The sequence below is a fragment of the Henningerozyma blattae genome, chromosome 8 (assembly GCF_000315915.1).
Source record: "Henningerozyma blattae CBS 6284 chromosome 8, complete genome".
In the NCBI taxonomy this organism is placed as follows: Eukaryota; Fungi; Ascomycota; class Saccharomycetes; order Saccharomycetales; family Saccharomycetaceae; genus Henningerozyma; species Henningerozyma blattae.
The window spans coordinates 536,499-559,124 of NC_020192.1; the positions used below are offsets into that span (position 1 = coordinate 536,499).

At 30.1% G+C, this 22,626-nt stretch overlaps 10 protein-coding genes across 10 annotated transcripts; 5 read left to right on the top strand and 5 right to left on the bottom strand.

Moving 5' to 3' along the window:
• Nucleotides 1-231: 231 nt before the first annotated feature.
• On the top strand, nt 232-510 carry LSO2 (Lso2p; the record flags this gene model as incomplete). Its single annotated transcript, XM_004181978.1, has 1 exon — nt 232-510. The coding sequence occupies one exon, from the start codon at nt 232-234 to the stop codon at nt 508-510; it is 279 nt and encodes a 92-aa protein (XP_004182026.1).
• A 641-nt stretch (nt 511-1,151) lies between these two features.
• On the top strand, nt 1,152-2,075 carry PHB2 (prohibitin subunit PHB2; the record flags this gene model as incomplete). The annotated part of the gene is made up of 1 exon (XM_004181979.1): nt 1,152-2,075. The coding sequence occupies one exon, from the start codon at nt 1,152-1,154 to the stop codon at nt 2,073-2,075; it is 924 nt and encodes a 307-aa protein (XP_004182027.1).
• Nucleotides 2,076-2,659: 584 nt separating this feature from the next.
• TBLA0H02230 (Spo12 family protein) lies at nt 2,660-3,160 on the bottom strand (the record flags this gene model as incomplete). The annotated part of the gene is made up of 1 exon (XM_004181980.1): nt 2,660-3,160. The coding sequence occupies one exon, from the start codon at nt 3,158-3,160 to the stop codon at nt 2,660-2,662; it is 501 nt and encodes a 166-aa protein (XP_004182028.1).
• A 1,852-nt stretch (nt 3,161-5,012) lies between these two features.
• On the top strand, nt 5,013-6,290 carry SMI1 (Smi1p; the record flags this gene model as incomplete). Its single annotated transcript, XM_004181981.1, has 1 exon — nt 5,013-6,290. One exon carries the CDS (start codon nt 5,013-5,015, stop codon nt 6,288-6,290), a length of 1,278 nt encoding a protein of 425 aa, XP_004182029.1.
• Nucleotides 6,291-7,133: 843 nt separating this feature from the next.
• Nucleotides 7,134-8,807, top strand: MTC6 (Mtc6p; the record flags this gene model as incomplete). Its single annotated transcript, XM_004181982.1, has 1 exon — nt 7,134-8,807. One exon carries the CDS (start codon nt 7,134-7,136, stop codon nt 8,805-8,807), a length of 1,674 nt encoding a protein of 557 aa, XP_004182030.1.
• Nucleotides 8,808-9,095: 288 nt separating this feature from the next.
• TBLA0H02260 (uncharacterized protein) lies at nt 9,096-10,517 on the bottom strand (the record flags this gene model as incomplete). Its single annotated transcript, XM_004181983.1, has 1 exon — nt 9,096-10,517. The coding sequence occupies one exon, from the start codon at nt 10,515-10,517 to the stop codon at nt 9,096-9,098; it is 1,422 nt and encodes a 473-aa protein (XP_004182031.1).
• A 1,206-nt stretch (nt 10,518-11,723) lies between these two features.
• IMP3 (snoRNA-binding rRNA-processing protein IMP3) lies at nt 11,724-12,275 on the bottom strand (the record flags this gene model as incomplete). The annotated part of the gene is made up of 1 exon (XM_004181984.1): nt 11,724-12,275. The coding sequence occupies one exon, from the start codon at nt 12,273-12,275 to the stop codon at nt 11,724-11,726; it is 552 nt and encodes a 183-aa protein (XP_004182032.1).
• Nucleotides 12,276-12,748: 473 nt separating this feature from the next.
• CCH1 (calcium channel protein CCH1) lies at nt 12,749-19,009 on the bottom strand (the record flags this gene model as incomplete). The annotated part of the gene is made up of 1 exon (XM_004181985.1): nt 12,749-19,009. One exon carries the CDS (start codon nt 19,007-19,009, stop codon nt 12,749-12,751), a length of 6,261 nt encoding a protein of 2,086 aa, XP_004182033.1.
• Nucleotides 19,010-19,682: 673 nt separating this feature from the next.
• On the top strand, nt 19,683-21,533 carry GPI1 (phosphatidylinositol N-acetylglucosaminyltransferase; the record flags this gene model as incomplete). Its single annotated transcript, XM_004181986.1, has 1 exon — nt 19,683-21,533. The coding sequence occupies one exon, from the start codon at nt 19,683-19,685 to the stop codon at nt 21,531-21,533; it is 1,851 nt and encodes a 616-aa protein (XP_004182034.1).
• Nucleotides 21,534-21,675: 142 nt separating this feature from the next.
• RSM27 (mitochondrial 37S ribosomal protein mS33) lies at nt 21,676-21,993 on the bottom strand (the record flags this gene model as incomplete). Its single annotated transcript, XM_004181987.1, has 1 exon — nt 21,676-21,993. One exon carries the CDS (start codon nt 21,991-21,993, stop codon nt 21,676-21,678), a length of 318 nt encoding a protein of 105 aa, XP_004182035.1.
• Nucleotides 21,994-22,626: the final 633 nt, after the last annotated feature.

Here is a 22,626-nt window from a genome sequence, read left to right on the forward strand (position 1 = left end):
AGCGAGATTGCTATCCGAAACTTACCTCCGTTTTGCAAAACTTCCTTACTATTACCGCAAAAACTTACAATCACACTACTACACTATCATACGTTTCCTTTACTATCAAGCAGGAATGTCAGAAACTAATCATAAGAAAAATGCCAATGGGAGTTCAAATTCCACGACGGTGAAAGAAAGACCCAATACTAAACAATCCAAGAAACCAAAAAAAAGTCCTCGTCGGCCACCATGGGTAAAAGATTCAGTGACTCTGAGAAGAAGAAAGCTGAAGGTCAGTTCCGTAAGAGAGAGCAGGCTCGTGCCAAAGCTAGAGCTGAAGCCGAAGAATTAGAAAGACAAGAGGCTAAGAAATGGGAAGAAGGGGCTAGACAACCTAACAAGAAGAAACAATTAGAAGAAGAGAAGAGACTGCAAAAGTTGCAAGCTAAGCAAGAAAGAGAGGCTATGCTTAGTGATGAGAGAGAATCTACTGGTAGAGGTGGTAAAGGCAAGCTCAGAAAGGCTTAGGTCTGAGATGCGATATTGTCTCTATTCTAGACTTTGACTCAGTCATTCATTGCTTCTCCGATTCAAGATGTATTATTAACACATGCAATTAACTGACTGCATGCATTTGTGAAACTACCTCTATCCTATAGTAGTTCTCAACTCTCCATTTTTTTCTATATATCTCTAAATAATATACTAATATAACAAACCATATATTGTGGTATGTATGACGTTTTTTTTCACTACATTAACTATAATGCTTTTTTTTCACTTATTCGGCCGAATATTTTTTTATCATGTATATATCATGAAATTTTACTTAAAAAGGAAGGAATAACGAAGGGTGAGATAAGCTGTAAAATAAAGGGATATTTCTTTTACATTGATAATATTTGCAAAATAAATTATATATATCATAATGTATATTCAAGTGAATGAATCTGTAAAAATAATTAGTATCTTATATCATTCCTATTTCTATCCTAATTTTCACCCCCCCCATCATAAATCTCATCTGGTGTAAGGAGTTTTCGGGATAAGGGTTCCGTCGATTGAAATAGAAATTGACTTAACTTAAATCAACTATATACATATATACATACATCCATTTATATGAATATAACCTTAATAAGAAGCCAATAATCCAACTCTAATCAACAATGAATAACAGACCCAATGATTTCCAGAAGTTTGCTCAGGACTTGCAATCAAGACTAGCAAATATCCAAAGAACTAAACAATCGAAAATACCTCGCCGTTCTAATATCGTCGGTCTTTTAGGTTTAATAGCATTAGGTGGTGGTGCATTATTATTCAATTCCTCTCTTTTCAACGTGGATGGTGGTCATAGAGCTATTCTCTATTCCCGTTTATCTGGTGTGTCAAGCAAAATTTATAACGAAGGGACACATTTCGTTATTCCATGGTTACAAACCCCCATCATTTATGATGTAAGAGCCAAACCAAGAAATGTGGCTTCTTTAACAGGTACAAAGGATTTACAAATGGTTAATATCACTTGTCGTGTGTTATCTCGTCCAGACATACCTTCTTTACCTTTGATATATAGAACTTTAGGTCAAGATTATGATGAAAGAGTTTTGCCTTCTATTGTCAATGAAGTTTTAAAAGCCGTAGTAGCTCAATTCAATGCCTCTCAATTGATTACTCAAAGAGATAAAGTTTCGAGATTGATCAGAGAAAATTTAGTTCGTAGAGCTGGTAAATTCAATATCGCTTTAGATGATGTTTCAATCACTTTTATGACATTTTCACCAGAATTCACTAATGCTGTTGAATCTAAACAAATTGCTCAACAAGATGCTCAAAGAGCTGCGTTTTTAGTAGATAGAGCTAGACAAGAAAAGCAAGGGATGGTGGTCAAAGCTCAAGGTGAAGCCAAGAGTGCAGAATTGATCGGTGAAGCTATTAAGAAATCTAAAGATTATGTCGAATTGAAAAGACTGGATATTTCCAAAGATATTGCCAAGATCTTGGCTACCAGCTCGAATAGATTAGTATTGGATAACGAAGCTTTATTGTTGAATACCCAACTCGATGCTCGTGGAGAACATAGTAAATAGGCTCAGCTTATTTTTTCTTTCTTCCTCAATAAATATTTTAATATTGTTATTCTTTCAATTGCTTATTTTATGTAAATTACCAAGATTGTAAATAGGTATATACTAGAGATAGTATTTTGTATTTAAAAAAAAAAAAAAAGAAAAAACATATATTTTAAATGATGAAATAAAATGATGATATAAAATAGTGATGACAAATTGATATATATTTATATATAATGAGGGAAAAATGTGGTAAATAAAATGAAATAAAAAAATGATATCTAGTATTAAATTTTTTTGTTTTTTAATAGAATATAATCTGATAAGGTAACTTCGATGAGGAGGATGACAAAGGAGATCATGAGTTTATATGAGCGATTGATAGATCTCTATGTGAAGGAAAAAATAAAAAAAATAAAAAAAAAAATGAAAATAGTAATAATAAACATTTAAAAAATGAGGAACGATAGGAAAAAAGAAACGATTGGAAAAGAAATCCCCTTGATCAAGGATATATATGTGAAAAACTTCAAATAGCAGTATGCATAAAAAAAATAGTAGTAATAATGAGAAAATGAGTTAGAGAGTCGTTACCATTACTCTTAGTAACCTTCATCAGAATCATCAGAGTCATCGTTTGAATGAAGCAAGTTGTTGATACTGTTTGAATTGTCAATCTTGCTATTGCTGATGGCGAAATTCAATCTAGTTGGACAAGTCTTTTTACCCAAGATTCTAGATCTATGGTCATTCAATTTTTGTGAGCAAGGAGATAACAATTGATCTGTAGGCGATGCAAATTTGTTTGATAATTCGATTTTTTTATCAACAATTAATTTCAAACTATTTTTAATTGAAGAATTATAGTTTGCTACAGAAATAGAATTTGAATTAGGGTTTGATTTTTTAAAGATCGATTTCTGTAAAGAATTCTTATTGATTCTACTAGTTGTAGTAGAATTCGAAGAGACTGCTGAAGAATATTGTTTTGGATGAATATTAAATAATTTTTTGGAAATTAAAACGTTATGATTAGTATTGAATTGAGTAGAAGTAGAACAGGTGGAAGTGGTAGATGCAGTAGTTATAGGAGAATCAATCATTGGATGTGAATCAAAGGAAGAACCATTATGAGTTGAACCAGCACTAGATGGAACGGATAATTCCATTTGGATCGAACTTTGAGCAATAGAATGGGAAAGAGGAGTTGGCATGATCTATGAAGTTAGAATAAATATAATGCTATAGAGAGAGAACGAAAAAATAAAATGAACAAAAAGAGTCGATGAGATTCAAGTAGTGGTGCAATGGCTCGAGTAACTTGGAACGATCAAAATAGAAAAGGTGATGGTCGATATATAATGAACTAATCAAAATATAAAGAAATGTTTTAAAAAGAAGATGAGTTAGTGTTTTTATTCTTTTTTAATTTCTCTAACAATATCCACTGTATATATATATGTATATATATACCTATATGAGCTACAATTCGAAACAACTTTTACCAATCCTTGAAGACGAACTAGCCATGTTTAGTATCAAGAACAAATCTTTGAAAGAGGGTTTCCACAGAGAACAAGTGTACAGTTAGAATAGTTTCAACCCAAAGAATTATCTAAATTTTACTACAGACTAATCAAAGCATCTAGTGAAAAGCTGTATAAGTTCTTCGCAATTCTGGTACACATCGCATGGCACAAACAAGCAACGTCGAGCCTGTCAATTTCCTAATCTGGAGACCTGATTAATCGTTTGTTTACATCGTATCGAAAAAGGAAATCTAAGTGGGAAATTTTTCAAATTATTGTCTTTTGCCCAAATAGGAATCAGCACGTGAATATCACGTGCTCAACGCGAAAATAAGGTAGATGCCCCAAAAATTTTGGAAAAAGAAAAAAACGGGTTCAAAAGAGTTCAAAATGTACTAAAAGAGGAAATTGTGTAGATCACATGCTACGAGGCGTCGAAATGGCCAATTTAGGAAAAGAGCACAATTTGGTGTTTTAAGAGTTTCCTATTTGAGACACCGCCCGGCTAAGAAATTTCAAAACACAAAAAATGAAAATTTTTTATTTTAAATTGAAATTTTTTTTCATTTTATTATTGTTGTAAGCCAAATTGGTCTAATTTGAATTAATTCTAACTAAATAATTTGATTCAATTAGTACATTTACGTACATTAAATAACAACGAATTTAATATATGTGGGAAAATTAAGCAATCCAGAAATTCTCGTTCTCTTTTTCTCTGTTAATATACAGTTTCCTTGAGGAGTCTCCAAACCTCCAATTACTCTTTGTAGCAACTAAATAATCACAAGAGGTTTGATCAAAGCTAGCATATAGTAGTTGTAACAATAATGAAATCCGCAAGAATATAGTATGGTAATTTCTAAAAAATTATGAATTTCACTTTCCTTGCTTCTTGTCTTATTTCTCTCTCTTTTTTGCTGCTGTTGTTGCTGCTGCTGCTGCTCCTCCGCCTCCTCCTCCTCCTTGACACAATAAAATCCTGGAGACACGAAATGTTTGGTAATATATATTTGAATAAGAGAAGATATTGGCTTGAGTTAGTCCATTAAATTACTCGATTTATAAGAGTTCTTGATCGTTTGTTTTGTATTTTAATTCTTGGTATATTTGTGGTAAAATTATTAATTTATTTCATTCTGCCTTCCGATTTAAATTTGATTCAAGCCTATTTGAACAAAATCCTCGCTAGAGAATATTAATCAATTTTTTTGTTTGCTTTCCAAACCTTTGTTAAGTTTATACTCAAAAGAATAAAAATTAAATTGCTATCGATTAGTCGTAATAATTTAAAGTATATTAAAGTATAACAGATCAGAAATTGCAAGATAAAAGAAATAAGAATAAAAATCACTAAATAATCCCTATAATAATAAAAAATACACACACCGAATAAAATACAAATTTATAGCCCCGTTTTATTAATATGAATCTCTTTAAAAGTATATTTTCATCTTTCAACTCAGGAGATCGTTATGGTGACGATGAAGATGATCTGTCAGTTAGCAACAACTCTCCTTACTCATCCTCTAGCAATGACTTAGAAATGAATTATAGTACCGATAGTTTTGCCAATGATTCAAACGGTTCTACCATAAATAATGAAGGTGTTTCTGAAGCCTTATTAGCTTGGAGACATATTTCTACTTGGACAAATATATATAACCCAGATTTGGAAGCAACTTTAAGTGATCCATGTACAAGAAATGATATTCGTAGAGCTGAAAATGATCTAGGTATTACTTTCCCAGGTTGTGTTGCTGCGTCCTTACGTACACATGATGGTCAAGAAGATATGGAATCCATTCAAGGTACTTCTGGTTTGATTTATGGTTTGAAATTAATGACTTTAGATCAAATCGTAGAAATGACTGAAAATTGGAGAAACGTAGCCAAAAATATGGATAGACAATTAAGTAACTCTACTACATATTCCACTACCTCAACAAATACTTCTATAACAGGTAATTCGATGCCAGTACCAAAATTCCATCAACAATTTAAATTACCAAGTATACCAACTCAAAAATCAATCCCGCCAAATACTATCCAACCAGTTTATGCAAATGCTAACTGGATTCCATTATTGACTGATTTTGCTGGTAACCATATTGGTGTTGATTTAGATCCTGCACCAGAGGGTAAGCTTGGCCAGGTTATTATATTTGGTAGAGAATTCGATACTAAATATGTCATTGCTAAAAATTGGGGTGATTTCTTAATATCTTTTGTAGATGATCTAGAAACAGGGAATTGGTTATTAGTAGATGAAACAGATGATTATTTAAATGGTGATGGTGATTTGGTCTTTAGAGATAAAAGGAAAAATGGTCCAATTCAAGATTATTTAGATGTCTTAAGAATAAGATGTATTGAAAATTATAATATGGAACTGAAAAATAAATTACAAAATGAGAAGCCAACTGTTGAAGAAACTCATCCAACTATAATTAAGCCAGTTGTTACTAATTCTTCATCTATGGAGGAAAATGAAGATACTAAAGAAAAGGAAAAAGAAGAAGAAACCTCAGTCGTGCAACAAGAATCAAAAGAAGAAGAAAAGAAAGATCCTGTGGAATCTGAGAAAGCTACCGATGAAGTAGGTAATGAAGTAGAAACTATTACTGAAGCAAACGTTACTAAGGATGACTCTAACAAGGAAATTAAAAAGTTAGAGGAAGATATGGTTAATGTCGAGTTATAATTCAAGTCATTCACATTTTATGCATTCTCTCATTTTTCACGCTTTCATTTATTTGATTTTTTTTTTTAAAAGAAAAAGCTTGTTAATTTTGAATTCTTTACTCAAGCTCAATTGTACTTATTTTAATAATCTCACTTATATTTTATAAAATTAAAAATATAATCTATTAATCAAAAATTTTTTTTAAAAAAATAAAAAAAATTATAAAACAACAAAACAACAAAAAAAAATTATAAAATTATAAAATTTCTATTCAAAAAAAATAAAAAAAAACATGACTTTAAATACCGGCTTCCTCCATACCATGTAAAATCTATCATTTCTATCATAATTATAATTACTATCACTACTTCTACTATCACTCATTTCCATTTCATATTTCTTCATCTTTTATTTTTTCATATTTATTTTCATGCCTACTTATTTACTCCATTTTTCATCTGTTTTTCTGTAAACTACTTTCTATATAAACTATCTTTAAAAATCTTAAACATTTAAAGCTAATATGCCTATATGTATAATTTTCTCAAGTCAATCTCAACCTTAGTTTATTAGTTGTAATTTTAAATTCCTAAATTTTTTTCAAAATATGATCGCCTCAGGAACATTCTCGGGCCCTATTTTGGTCTCGGAGGTTAGAATTTAAATATTGATATATTGAATGGTGATCAATAAAATAAAAGGCACTCGAGAATATGGAGGTCATCAGCAAGTAATATTGATCATCTACTATTTGTACTTTAACTACCATTATTAATAAAAGATTTTTTTAAATTCTTTGTTGCTCAGTTCATCATATATTATTTTACAGAGCTGCCCGCAAGTATAATTACAACGCACACGATGATGGATTTTATATTCATTTATTTGCTGAGTATGCTTCTGTTTATAAAGGTTGGATTGGCAGATACATTTAACAATACTGCTTGGCCGAATATATCCTCGCAGGTAGAATATGGTTTACGATCACAAAGAGATATTCAAAAAAATATCACTATCGACCAACTACCGTTGGTGGGAGTTGATCTTCAAAGAGTTCTCTTCAACCAATACTTAGATGATAACAGTATTATGTTATATAATTTTTATAACCTAATGAGGCAGGGTGTCCAGTCTTTTGTATTAGAAATTGAAATAAGTGAAAATGCTTGGGTAGTTACTAATACATCACTCCTGTTGTTGGACGTTTTCTCACTTATCAGCGCATTTTTACAATCAACAAACACTAACTTAAATGCTAATATAATGGTTTTGTTATTAAAAGTGTCACAATCTGTTAATATGAATCCATTGCATATAGGTAACTCATCTGCATTATTCTTACCTTCAAAATCTAATAATACAAACATTTGCTTTAATAGTAATTGTACTTCTTCAACTTTCCAACTAGAAACTAATAATACAGATACATCAATCTTTGGAGATTATTCACAAACAGTACCTTCAAATATATCTATTTCAAACTTAAATATCACCTCATTATTGGACGATAGCCTTGGCACTTTCATTTATTCACCGCAAGATTTAGAAACAGACAGAATTAAAGGGTACACGTGGAATGGAACAGGATATCCCTCATCCACAGGTTGGCCAACATTGTCTACATTTCTAACCCGGGAAAATAAGAGAATACTAATCGCCGACCTTTCAGCCACGTCAGATTATATTCCTTCAGACTATATCTTTAATAACTCAATTCTACATTATGATTATGGTAATATGACATTAGGTTGCCCTAATACAATTCCACAAATTAAAGATGTTTCTAGGTACAGTTGGAGATTTTTGAATTCCAATTTTACTCCTGGTGACATTAAAAATTATATTGATTGCGGATATTCTCCAATAATTAATAATCCATTCGACTTATCTAACATAACAAATATTTTACCACTTTTAAATTCAAGTTTATTGTGGTCATGGAGATTTAATCAACCAAGTGTGAATGTTCCTCTTAAAAAGCATTCTTTGGAAGCTTATAATTGTGCTATTTTCAAATATGACCCTTCTAACTCGTCATTCTATTGGATGGTTGATAATTGTTACGAAAAAAAGCTAGGGTTATGTCGTTTTGGAAACGAACAATTTACATGGTTAGTCACAAAATCTCCACATACATATTTCGACTTCGACAGCTATAAAGGTAGTCAGTGTCCTGATAACTATGAGTTTTCAATTCCAAGAACACCATTGGAACAAAATGCCCTTATCACAACTTTGAAAAAAAATAGCTTTGCAGATATAGATATTTGGATAGATTTAAATTCAATTTCTGTAGAGGATTGCTGGGTTACCGGTGGTCCTTACGCTGCTTGTCCATATAGAAAATCAATGACAAGAAGACATTTCGCAAGAATGTTAGCACCTGCATGTGCTTGTTCATTTGGTATTCTTTGTATCGTTTTTTACTTAAACTTATTAAGGGTTCCAATTCATGATAATAGAATTAATTGGAGAAGAAAGCTAGTAAGAGAAGCCAACTTAAAAGCCCTTAATACAGAAGGTGTTCCCTCTTAAACCAGTACAATTATGGTCCTTTTTCCATTATTTTTATTAATCTATTGATCTTATTACCAAATACATTTACAAAACTTGTTATTTACCCACGATAATATTATATTTTTCTCTTTTTTTTGGCTGAATATATATACTTTTGTGGGACTATGAACCTTTTTGACTTTCATATCATACACATGCATTTTCATTTATAGATTATATATTCCCTCCACAAATAATTATTTTATCACTAACTACATAAAGAAATAATTTTTAATACACGTTTGTTTTTTTACCTTTATGCTCCATTTACTTTTTTACGATTTTATGTTGTAAAATGTTTAGATTTATATCCACAATTTCTTTTGCTAAAGAAGTGTCGTGTAATATGCTTGATTGCTTTTCATCCATTAAAGTTGCTACACTATTCCATTGTGAATTTGGATCTAATACCCAACCATTTGGTGGTGCAACACTCTCGATAAATCTATATACAGTTAGATTTTCTCCTCTACATATATGATTGTTTTTAATAATGTAAAAGCCTAATGTTTCCCAATTATCACATTTTTCTTTTAAATCTTTGTACTGGAATTGGAGAATTGTTATATGTTTAAAAATAGGAGATGAGTCTAAAAATACGTTTAGGTTATTTTCCTTGAAAAATGATAATTTTTTTAAATAATGATTTTTAAAAATATATCTTTGTGTATATTTTTTCATAAATAAAGGATGGGAGGAGAAAACATAAATTAAAATAAGCAAATAAACCAAGTGTGGAATATATAAATATATCCAGAAAGATTTTATAAATCCAATGAAGAATACTAAAAACCCGTACAAAAGAACTGATATTTGATCATCTTTAAAAGTCGCATATTTTTCTACATATTCGTCAGTTTTTGCTAAAAATCCTAAGACTTCTGACGTCATATCTTGGAAATCTCTTAAGCCCAAAATAAAGTTTATTTGAGGTTTGAATGGTTCTTCTGAAGAAATCGTATTCAATTCTTGATCTTCATCTTGCAACTTAGTAAACTCTTGAACTATAGATCTGGAAACAAGTTCATTTCCTAGGGTATTGTTAAAAACATTAATAAAGGATTTACCAATATTTTGTTTACAGAAATTTCGTTCTAAATCAGTGCATCTTTGTAGTTTTTTTGAATATGAAGGAATCAATTTGCCAATAATCAAATAATAAAAGAAGAAGAAAAAAATATTAATTGGGTTAAACATAAAATATCCTAACACTATCAGGAAAGTTAATGTTAGAGCGGGATTCTTCCAGGTGATTACGAGATATAAAAAATCTTGTATGTTATATATTGTTTCCATTCTAATACCTAAGTTTTTCATATTTTTTCCTAATATTGTTGTTGAAACTATCTGTTCAGAATTTTGATCATCGGAAATATTTCTATTTTCCTTTAAGAAACACTCTCTTTGGGGTATAGTTGGAGGAAGAATTCTTTCAACTAGCTTATTTACGAACACTTCTAAGAATGGGATATCATCCGTAACTTGAGGACTATCCTTAGCTAGCTTCTCAGTTTCATCTATTTGATTTGAAGTTAAAATTGTGGGTGAATTGAATTTTATATTTCCATCCTCTTTTAGAAATTTTCTAAAAGGTGTAATTTTCAATTTTTCATCAAATATGACTTTATTTAATGATGCTTCAAAGAGTGATGAAGTAACTTCGTACCAAATGTTCCCAGATTTATTCATTGTCTTTTAAAGTCGGTTAAATATAAATATAAAAATATTTATATGTATTCAATTATTATGCTAGTTCTCAAAAGAACTGAATTATTTTCAAACAAGTAATAAATAATGGATACCATAATTATATGAATTTAGATGCTATCATAAGTTAGACTTTTCATCTTTTCTCAGATGAAAAATATTATGTAATAACGCATTGATTTTGTGACACTTCCCAAAAAAAATTTGTTTGCACTTCCTTAAAATAACATTTAAAGCTTAAAATCTATTTAAACAAATAGAAAACATATCTAGAAACTAGTAAACATTACTTTTTATAATTAGGCTACTAATTTGAATAACAGTATAATTTTTTTACGAGCACGTGCCACTTGACACTTCATAAAATTTTTTTTAATATAAAAGGCGAACAAAATTTACGTTTGAACAATTTCTTTAAAGTAAAGTTTACCTTCGTTAAAAGTTTATATTTTCTTGAAACTTAGAAAAGTAGGGAATTGGATAGTGTTTGAGGTCAATATCAAGTACTAAACAGCTCTAGGGTTGACTATGACTTATATCGAACATGGTTCTTGCCTTTTACCAGAACCATCCGGGTATTGTCTCAACTTGCATTTTAACTAATGGCACTGCCAATTCCTCAAATCATTTTTTGGAACTCTTTTCTCATTTCAATGGGAATCTTTTTTTATTATCTTTATGCAATAACTATGAGGCCATAGTTATTTTATAATGAAATGAATTGGATGTGGAATACGACTGCTTTTTTTAAAACTTTGCAACTTGTATATTTGTATTTAAAATAGTACACATTATTTATACTTAAAGACCCAAAGCAGTACTATACTCAGTAATATTTTTAAGGAGGATGGATATTTTATGAAAAGTGGTAAACTAAGTGATAATAGGCCCTATTAGTCATAAGTGTACTTTACAATACCACTTATCAACATTGCAATTATTAAAACAGTAATTAAAATATTTATTGTTATCTATATAAAATATAAATATAAATTATTTTAAGTGATAGTAATGCATGCATAAGTGCCACTGTAACACAGATATAAAAGCAGTTACAGTTAACCTGTTCTACGAAATAGCTAATATATTTCAACAATTGTTGATTATTTCTAAATTACTATTAATGTACAAATCTCAGAGGAGCTTTATTATCAAATGATAGTTTCATAATAATATAGAGCTAGCTAATTATGATAATTCAAAATCATCAATTTGATTTCTGTATTTCAATACTGTCCTCTTAATCTTAGAAGAATCTGTCCAAGTCACATAATCTTCCATATTTCTATTGACTAAATAAGCAGGATCAGTGATTAAATTTGGACCGACACGGACATGACCCTGTTCAATGAATTTGACAGCATCAGGTATGCTTTGTGCCATTTTCAATCTGTGCATTAAAACAGGAAGCCTTCTTCTACAGATAGCACTTACTGTAACTTTATTTTCCAAATCAGATATTTTAGATTTTGTTGCTAAAATACCCATTGAGTATAGTTTTTCTAGTAATAGTTGTTCATGCTTAGAGCGATATGGATCTGTAGGAGGTAGAAGCGATAGCTTATGAGCAATGCGACGAATATCACCACATATTTTGTTGTATTTATGATAATCTTCACGATTTTGAATGTGGTAAGTTTTCATCACCTGGGTATCTCTATGCCCTTGATCTTGCTTCCAGTCAAAAAAATCGACCTTTTTCAGTAATTTCTGTTCATGATGTTTTAATTTCCTAACCATTTTGAATATTTATTTGTTGTACTGTCTATTTGGCTTTTTTATGGCTAAAGTTCAAACAAACACTGTTTTTAAATATCTTATTTCCCACATACTAACTAAATTTTTTGAACACATTTAATTTGCGATGAGCTTATAATTTTTCAACATAATTAATTGTCGGCAAGTTTTGACGCGTCGGCAATTAACTTAAAAAATTACTGACATTTTCAGTCTAGAAAAGCTTTTGTAGAGGTAAAATATTTAATAGTAGATTTAAAACTGTCACAACTGTACTTACCCTTCTCTTCATGTAAAAAAAATCCAACAAGGTTACTTCTGGTAGACTTAAAATGTAAACCCGTTTTTAATTTCAAAGCATGGCGTAATTTAAAACCAGAAATACTAGTGTTATGCAAATAAGGCGAATGTTATCTTAAACTGCATACATATATATATATATATCTGGAATTAAATATTTATCATCCATATATATTTTAACGACGATCTGGTGACCAAAAAAAATAATTCACACCATATGCTTCATCCGGAGTGGAGTTCCTGGTAGTAACAATATTAGGAATCTCTGGTTTAGTATAGTCAAATTCTTGAGATACAGCCGCATTATGTTGGGGACCAGTTTCATTTGTAAACTGAGTCGCTTTATTTGAAGTCGATTCCGAAATAGGATCGGGAAATGAAGATTGGGATATATTTCTAATTTTATGCTTTCTCCTTTGTAGAAACTTCCACCTAACAACAACCATTTTCAAAACATCTGTTGTTTTTTCATTTGCTAGATATCTCTCTACTTTATTTCTCAAATACAAATGACGAACATACTCATCAATATTTAGACATTCTCTTGGGTTATAAATAGTATACAATGGAATCAATTGTAGCACTCTTGAGAATTTCATACCACCTCTATAAGCATTAGAATAATGAACTTCTCTTATGAATCTTTTATATTGAAATATTTTACGTTTTAATTTCTCAACTTCTATGCTATTTAATTCATTGTTTAATGCATGAAGTTTAACTGTCACATCATATGGATCATCCGGATTTACTTCAATATATTTTTCCACCAAATTTTTTATAGATAAACTACCCTCCCAAACTTTAAAAAACAACAATCCATCATCAGAATGCATTAGTGTTGGTAATTTGGAAAATTCTAAATCACCAGATCCATCTGAATCAAACTTAGACCATGTATCGACAAACTTTTGAATTTCGCTCCTAGTAATGTAAGTTTCTGAATTGCTTCTTCTGTAGACATAACTGAAATTTGAAACAATCAGAGAGACGAACATATTCACAAATATATACATCGATACAATATTCCACGACATTAAAAATAGATAAGCATAAATTTTAGAACCGCAATCTGTTTCATTCATACCATCAACAAAGGAACAATATGGTTCTTCGAGTGTTAAATCATCCATAATATAATTCCATCCTTCACCAAAGCTGAATTTGAATAGAGCAAGCATCGATTTAAATATAGTCCTGAAATTAATGTTATGTGAAGTGTTTGGGCCAATTTTTGTCAAACCAAAAACCTGATTTGTGGCAATTGAATAAATTAAAAATAAAATAGCCCATGTATATGACAAAGATACAATTGAAGGAATACTAGCCATTGCTGTTTCTAATAACTCATATAGAGTATCATTTTCTGGGATAACAAATAAAAATATTAATAGATGGAAAGTATTAGCGATATTCTTATACCAATAGTTGTATTTCGAAACACTAGGTATACCAACTAGCAAAGCAAAGGAAACTAAAACAATAATAACTCTTGTTATATTCCATCTACTTTTAAATCTGATTTTGATACCTTCACCGATTATACAAAAAATTTCATGTAAGAAAAATATTATTGTTGAGAAGGTAAAATATCCTTCGGAAGTAGTTTTTATTGAATCTCTTTCATAATGCTGAATAATTAACATTAATATATGCAAATAAAGGATAATTTCAAAACAAATACTATAAATTAAATTGTTTTTTTCGATAGCTAATCGATAGAAAAACAACCTAAATTTTGACATTTTAAACAGATTTGGGGTGGCTTTTGGTTTAGCTTGAGATAATAATTTTTTGGATTCTAACCAAGATTTTTCTTCAACAGTGTAATAAGCACTACCAGTAGTTCTAGCATGATTATCGATGATGAATGATACAAAAAGATTTAAGATAAAGATCATACTTAAAAAATTGAAGAAAATTAGGAATGTAGCATTTTGGTTGGAAGCACCATCTTTTGGGATAGTACCAACGCCTGTGGAATTAATCAAGTTCTCTAATAAGTCTACCCAGCCTTCTAAAGAAACAATTTCATACATAGTTTTCATTGCACTTGAAAACTCGTCCAAATATAAGTATGGCTGGCTGTAAGTTCGTGGCATCATAATGTCCCATTGAAATACCGTATTAGTAAATTCACCATAACAATTCATCTTATCCATATTGCTATCATTACACTTTCCTAAACGTCCTTTAAACAGCGTCAAACCCCAAACAGTAAATGGATACAAGAAAGTTGCAGCGACAAATGCAGCCTTGAGAATTACACTAAGTCCATCAAAAACAACCATTGAAAAAGTACTTCGTGCAGTATCGCTAATAGTTAAACATCTCAAAGCTCTCATAGCAGTTAACCCTTTAAATATTCTTGCTAAATCACCTTCACCCGCAATAAATGATACGAACGTTATCCACATCGATACTAATACCATAAAGTCAATAAAATTCCAAGGATTACGAAGATAAGCATTAGGAGTGAATACGAACCCATCAGCAATTGTTTTGATTAAAAATTCAATTGTGAATAGCACAACCATAGATAAATCACATGCTGTACTCCAATCCCAGACATCATACTGATGCGTTAGTCTATATAACGGGGTGACGTAACAGGATAAAATAATCAAAAGAACCGTTAATACAGCATAAAACATAATAAAAAAATCCCTCTCAATATGCTTGAAGTACTTTCTGCCTGTATACATATCAGTTTCATCATCAAAAAATTGATAGCCATCTGTGCGTCTTCCAACACTTGGTGCAACAAATCTTTGGCAAAATTTTCTTACTTTGTGATTTGGAGGAATAATTAAGTAAGAATAGTTATAAAAAGGATGACTTTTAAGATACTCCAGCTTTTCGTCTTCATAATCATTCAGTTGTAACATATAAGATTTTTCATTGTTCTCTGTTATTTCTGTAAATAAAACAGTAGGCTTATTAAAGAATGGATTGTCATTATGGCTCTTTAACCAACTGTTTTTTAAGAATGGAAATATGCCAGACAATTCATTTATTACACCGATCAATGGAGATTTTACGGCCAGATTTCTTGGCATATCTTTCATTGCATCGCCCATCGTTTGAGAAATACTCATAATTGCTGTACCTCTCATCAAAAATTGTTTAAAATCTTGGGGATCGTCCTCTGAATCATCTCTAAAGATTAATTTCATTATTCGCTTCACCAAAGACGCATGTCTATATTCTTTGATTTTTTTGGGATAAATATACTTCAGATAATGCTGGATCTGTAAAGGACGTTTTTCACTTTCATCAACACTCATTGACTCTGAAATTAACGCAACAAAAATATTAATAATAACAAAATATGCTAGAATAAACCATAAAATCAAGAAGACAGAGGAAAACACAGCTGACGATATATTTGGTGCATATGTTTGCAAATTGTATAAAATAGTAGTCCAGTTTTCCGTAGAAGCAATAGTAAAAAGAGATAGATAAGTATTTGGTAAAGAACTCATGCTTAGTTGTTGATCTGCAGATTCTGGAATAACACCTTCAAAATAAACACTCAGAATAAGGGAAACTAGAAATGTAAATAAAAAATAAAATACACTCAAATTCCAAATCATCACCCAGTTTTTTAAAACATCTAACCAGATATTTTTTGTGATTTGGAAAGATTTAATAACTCGATAAAATCTGCTGATATGAAATACAGAGAGCCAATAATAAGTCTGGTCCCTCATTCCAGTAGTTGCCAATATGCTAATAATAAGAGTTACAACTGAGAGTACCAGATCGAATAAGAATGAGGGAACAATTAGGAATTTCCACAAATTTGGGATGTAACATATTACACGAAATATAGTTTCAATAAATAAAACAATGGAGATTGCCAAGTCAATTTTAAAAAATTTCGACATAAAAACTTCTGGAGAAGATGCTTTTATGGATGAGCGGGCAATTAAATCAACCATAATACTTCCTACAAAAAACCATTCTAAGTTTGCATACAACCTCAATAGTGATTGCGACCAATTAGGTAATGTAGATTGCTTTGCTTTTACCAGAAAATATTTCCAATAACCATTGACTAGATCGAATATTCTATTATCTTTTTTTGAAGAACCAATCTTTTCTTTTTTAAATTTTTCATTTGCTAAATCAAATGAAGAAACTAAAACAGCAACTACTAAATTTAACAACCAAATTGTCATCACAAAAATAGCACATATAAAAAATAAACATGCAGATAGTTCATCTGAGTCCATAGTATAATACATAATATCAGTAAATGTATTTGCACTCATTACCACGAAGACTAGTTCCATTGCATTGATGATATTATCAAAGCTTACTCTACCATTATATGGGTTTGCGTTCGAGATACATTTCGAATTAACAGGACAAATGAATCCCTTCGCCAATGGACCTTCAGTACCGTCCTTATAAACATAATTCCTTTTTTTTTTAGTTATTGGATCTAAGTAACCTCCACAAAATTGCATACTATATTGAAAAGTATCATGAGGGTCAGAAGGATTAATCCAAACACATTGCCTTCTTAGAGAACCTTGGAAAACTTGAACGCCCAAAATTGAAAAGAATACCCAAAAATAAAGTAAAACAGAACCTGTACTTAGTAGTTGTGGGAAGCCATATTTTAAACCCCTTAAAATTGAGGTAATACCATTATCAGCATCAACTATTCTTACAATACGTAAGACAGCGAATGGTGCAAAAATCCTTACCTTATAGTACTCTCCAAAAGATACAAATAATCCTAACCAGAAACAAATTGTCGAAATTAGATCAATTCTATTCCAAGACGAACGTAAAAATGCCCTGGGGCAATCAAAATCTTTTTTGTATTTCTTAGATTTTATATCAGTTACTGAAGCTTTTAGAGTACGCCGCGCATATCTGGTTTCCTCATCATCTAAATAATTTTTAATGAAACTTATTTTTTCCAACAAATCTATATGATATTTTTCTCTTAAGACCCTGAAAACCTTAATTAAGCGTAATCTATAAGCTATTGTTTTATAGTTAACTCCATATGCGTCAAACATCTGTGAATCATCCCATAAACCGAATGCAATTATTTTGGATAAGTCATGCAATGTAAAGTATACTAAAATAAGAAAACAAGCATAATCTTCCCAAAAGCTAAAACCATATATGAATTCAAAATTAATGGGATCAAAAGTTCTTACACCGAGATATGCAATAAATAATATCAGAAACACAAAATAGCAAGCAATATATATGGAGTTTGTATGCAAATTGGCAAATTTTATTCTGATAATGTTTTTTGCACTAATAAAGCGTAAAGAGTGTCCATACAATCTTAATGTTTTGGCTTGAGTCTTTGTAAATAATTCTCCAAAATCAGGGATATCTGGTGGCTCTGCAACTTCAACTTCTGTTGAGAATGAAGCTGCGCTTTCCGAATCTATTAAATCGATAACTTCTAATGTCTTGTTATTTTTATCCTTTACTTTATCATTACTAGCTAGTGGATTGTAATGTGGAAAACTTAAATTAGAGTTACTGCGAATATTCACACTTTCTAGCTCATAACTATCAGGACTGATAGCGTTCCTGTTTATTCTAGGTGACACATTGAAACTGGTAACGCTAGGAGATAACTGATTATGCGAGGTAGGTGCTTCCTCGGAAGAAACAAGGGTGTCATCCATAATAATTGTTGGGAGTTCAGTTGTTGTATTTTTGGTATCCAGTTTCTTGTCAGCCACTATCTTAACTTGTGGTAACCACGACAATCCTTCATCATCTACAGCAATTTGAAACTCTTTTTGTAAATCATGAAACTCATCCATGTCATCTGGAGCAATGAACGAAAGAACTTTTGCTGACCTTGGTGCCATAAAAGGTGAGCTACTGGAAGCTGACTCTTGATTTGATTGATTCGAAGCATCACTATTTCTAGGTCTTCTTCGGAACCCTTCTGTAGCTGGGGATAGATTAAAACTGACACCAGTGGCAGATATAACAGTTAATTTATCCTTTTGTTTAGGATTTTTGTCTTGTTTATCATGATTCGTTTGAAACGTTGTGTTTAATGACAAGGTTGGGTGCGCTCTATTCTTGCGATTGGTATCTTTCAATTTAAATAAATTTCCAAATGAGGCGGCTTCCAACTTTCTTTCCACTCGTTTTCTTGGACTATTTTCATTCTGTTGTATTCTACTATTATCTTCTTGTTGATTAGTAGTATTATTATTACTTGGTAAGCTGTCATTATCAGCATCTGTTTCTATGTGCTTTTCCTCATACCTCTCGAGACTACTCTCTGATGGGATGACATTTAAAAATGGATTGAACCCAACCTTTGGTGTTCTTGATACAGGGATAGTTATATTATCTGAAAAGCTAGAATCTGATGATAAAACATCATCAATATCTCTAGGCCCTTCTGTAGAGTGTCTTTTATTCGTTGAGCTCATTTAGTGGGTCACTGGTTCCTTTTTGCATTAATTCGATTTTTAATTCTTTTATCTAAAATGTAGTTTCACCTACAAAAGACAAGATAGCAGCCAGTTAGATTTCTTGTTAGGCCGACAACTTTAATGACTATATTTTTCCCTTTAGAATCAATATGTAGTTAAAGATATATCAAGAATGTAAGCATATTTTCTTTTAAAATATAATCTATCTGGGTCTTTTTTTACCGCTTCAGTTAATAACCTTGAGCCTACCTATGAGCAAATAAGAAAGAGTAGAAAGAGTAGAAAGAATAGAACGAATATATCATAGTTCATCAAAATTATAAAATTTACTAAAAAAATTAAATATGGATGCAATAAATAATGAAAAAGGGCTTTTCTATACATTATTGGAAATAATAACATAAACTTCCTTTTAACTGCAAATGAAACTTAGTTAAGCTAAGCCTTAGTTGAAATTTCCTAATTAGTTCTATTCAGATATGAGCGTTTCTGTGAGAAAAAAAATTAAGGCAAAAAAAAAAGCATTAAAATATTTCAGAGATGAATAAAATTTTTTGATTGTTAAAAGAAGCCAATAGAAATGAAAAATTGAAATATAGCTATATCATAGATAGGCTATTGATTTTTCTGTATATACATTGGAGCAGTTATTGAAGAAAATTTCAATGCTATGAGCAAGTACCTATTATGGCCCAGCGAATTAATTCAGAAAGATAAAGCTGAAAATGCAGTAAGACTAGCCGCTATTGCGATTACTTTGCAAGGGACAGATGATGTGATCCTTGAAGTGATCGAGCAAAGCCTTTTGAAAAGTGTATATCTGGAACCACCATATAGCATTGTTGCTTATAGAGAGGCTGGCAGCAGCTACTGGGATTTTGTGAATAAGGCTAGCTCAGTAATTGAGTTCGATATTCCAAGTTCTAAATTGTTACAATTTTTCTCTTTGGAACCTATATCTCTTATATTACCTGAAAAAGTAGTAAATGTTAGAGAGAGTAAAAATTGGAATTTGAATTTCGAATATTTAACTAACCATCCTAGTTATCAGTCTAATAATAGAAAATTAAGAAAAACTTTAAGATTGATCAATTCATATTATACATATTTAGAAGCATTTCAAGAGAAATATCCGTCTTTATCTAACAATAGAAACAACACAATTCGAGGTTCATTAAGAAATTTTTTTGATAAATGGTTTTTATTGAATAAATTATTAAGATTAGTTTCTTTTTTAATCTTTTATCCAATGGTGGCGATATGTTTGCTATCATATTGGAGTTCAATAATATTGAATGGTAAGAAAGTTGGTTTGGTAAATATTTCAATGACAGCTCAACAAATTGATTTAAGATGCCAACAGATTTGCTATTTCCCATTACAATATCTTCGTTTCCATCAAAGTAAGAAGACTAAAAAAACGTTTGAAAGGTATAGGAGTTATTCTAAAGCATCGTACGATTTGCGAACCATCTTACCAAGTAAATATTATCCAGATTATATTAGGTTTTATAACACTGTTTGGTTAGTATTGAATGATATATCATTTGGTATGATATTTGGCTCCCTTTTACAAGAGAATAATCATACGATATGCATTTGGTTAACTAAGAATATTCCATATTTTTGTTATACAAATTTAAGAAATTTGACACTTATATTGGCAAATAATCCATTAGGTATTAAACTGAATGAAGAACTGGCAAGATTTTTTAGCGAATTATTTTTATGGATTATTGAATTTTGGTATAATTTTTATATTAAAACGTTTATCCAATATGATACATTATCTAAAATTATTTCCACTATTTCCATCATGAGTTCTATTTGCGGTGCAACTTTTGGATTATCAATTATAATTGATATTTTCTCTTTATTGACTTTATCCATATATTTATTCTATCGTATCAGCAACAAATTATATCATTGGCAATTTAACGTAATGGTTAGTTTAATTTATTTGTTTTTTGGTAAAAAAATTAATGGATTACGTAATAGAATTGACAATCATCAATTCCAATTGGATGAATTATTATTGGGAACATTATTATTTATTACTTTATTATTCCTTACACCGACCATATTGGCATTTTATTTAACCTTTACTATTTTACAGATGATATCAATGACTTTTGAAATTATTATTGAATCAGAAATCGCTTTAATTAATCATTTCCCATTGTTTGCCTTATTATTACGAATTAAGGATCCCAGAAGAATCCCTGGTGGCATCATTATTGAATCCAAAATCGATACTAATATTAATTCAAATGGTATTAGATACATACTGAAAAACAAATCTATTAATGCTTCAAATATGCTTCAACCCTATTTTTTATTAATTGACAACCTTTTAAAATCATATTTTTCAATTGAAGCTACGACTAAAATACTAAAGGGCCATCCAATTACTATAAATCGTTATAAATTATACCAAGTCCTTTATTCATCTTTACCTTCTGAACCAGTCCATATTCTTGATATATATGAAGATTTAAAAGATAGAATAACTAATGGGTAATAGATCCATAAACTTATTGTAATGAATGCTATTGAAATCTTTATATATGCTATATACACGTTAATATAATAGATTGTTAATATGTAGAATATTAATGAGAGTAGAAATTGTTAAAATTTTTTATTAATTTCATTTAACTGTATTACTTCTTTCTTTTAGTTGTAGCTTTTGCTTCCTTTAATTTCTTTGGAGCACCTTTACCACGAGATTTCTTGAATTCCACTCTAGAAACTCTATAATATTCTTCAGGATCGATCAATTTAATATTAGGGAAAATGGCTTTAACTTGTTTAAATTTGATGAAGTCTGGATTACCATAATAGTTTATTAGTGAAGGACCCCGGAGATTTCTTGATAAGAATTTAGCACCTGTCCTTTTATTTGTTGGGTTTAGTGTTCGATTAAATATGCGAGCCTGAATCTCAGCTACATCACGTAGTCTATTTTTCAATTGTGACATGATTATTTGAATTTATTGTTGATTTAGCTTAATATTATTCACTAATTAGCAAGGTTTTGTATATTTTTAAAAGTCAATTTTTAAAGCTGCAACTAAAATATCCGAGATGGATATATCTCTTAAGAAAAAAAGGCGGTTGATTCTTAATAGACACACAGTTTCAATGCCACAAGTTCAAATTTCTAATTATCTGTCAAAAAAACAAAAAACTAAAAACCAAAGGTATCATTATAATCAAAACAATAATGATAGATATATTTAATAGAAATGAAATAAATATGATAAGATAAAATAGATTATAATAAATATATATAAAAAAAAATAAAACTATTAAAATACAAAGACTTAAAGATAACTCAAATTTTTTCGTTCTTCTATTTTAGTATCCTTTGTAATGTAATTTAAAGTATAGTATTTTACAAAGATAATTATAGTGTTACTGTTATTATACTAATAATAATAATAATATTTTAATATAAAAGTAAAATAATAATAATATAGATTAATATTAATGAGAAGATGAGGAAAAGTAGTTGTTTTTTTATATTTTTTGTTAAATTTTTTGAATTTTTAAATTTTGTTTAATAAAATATATGAAATGATATGAAATAAAGAATGGATATGTATATATAC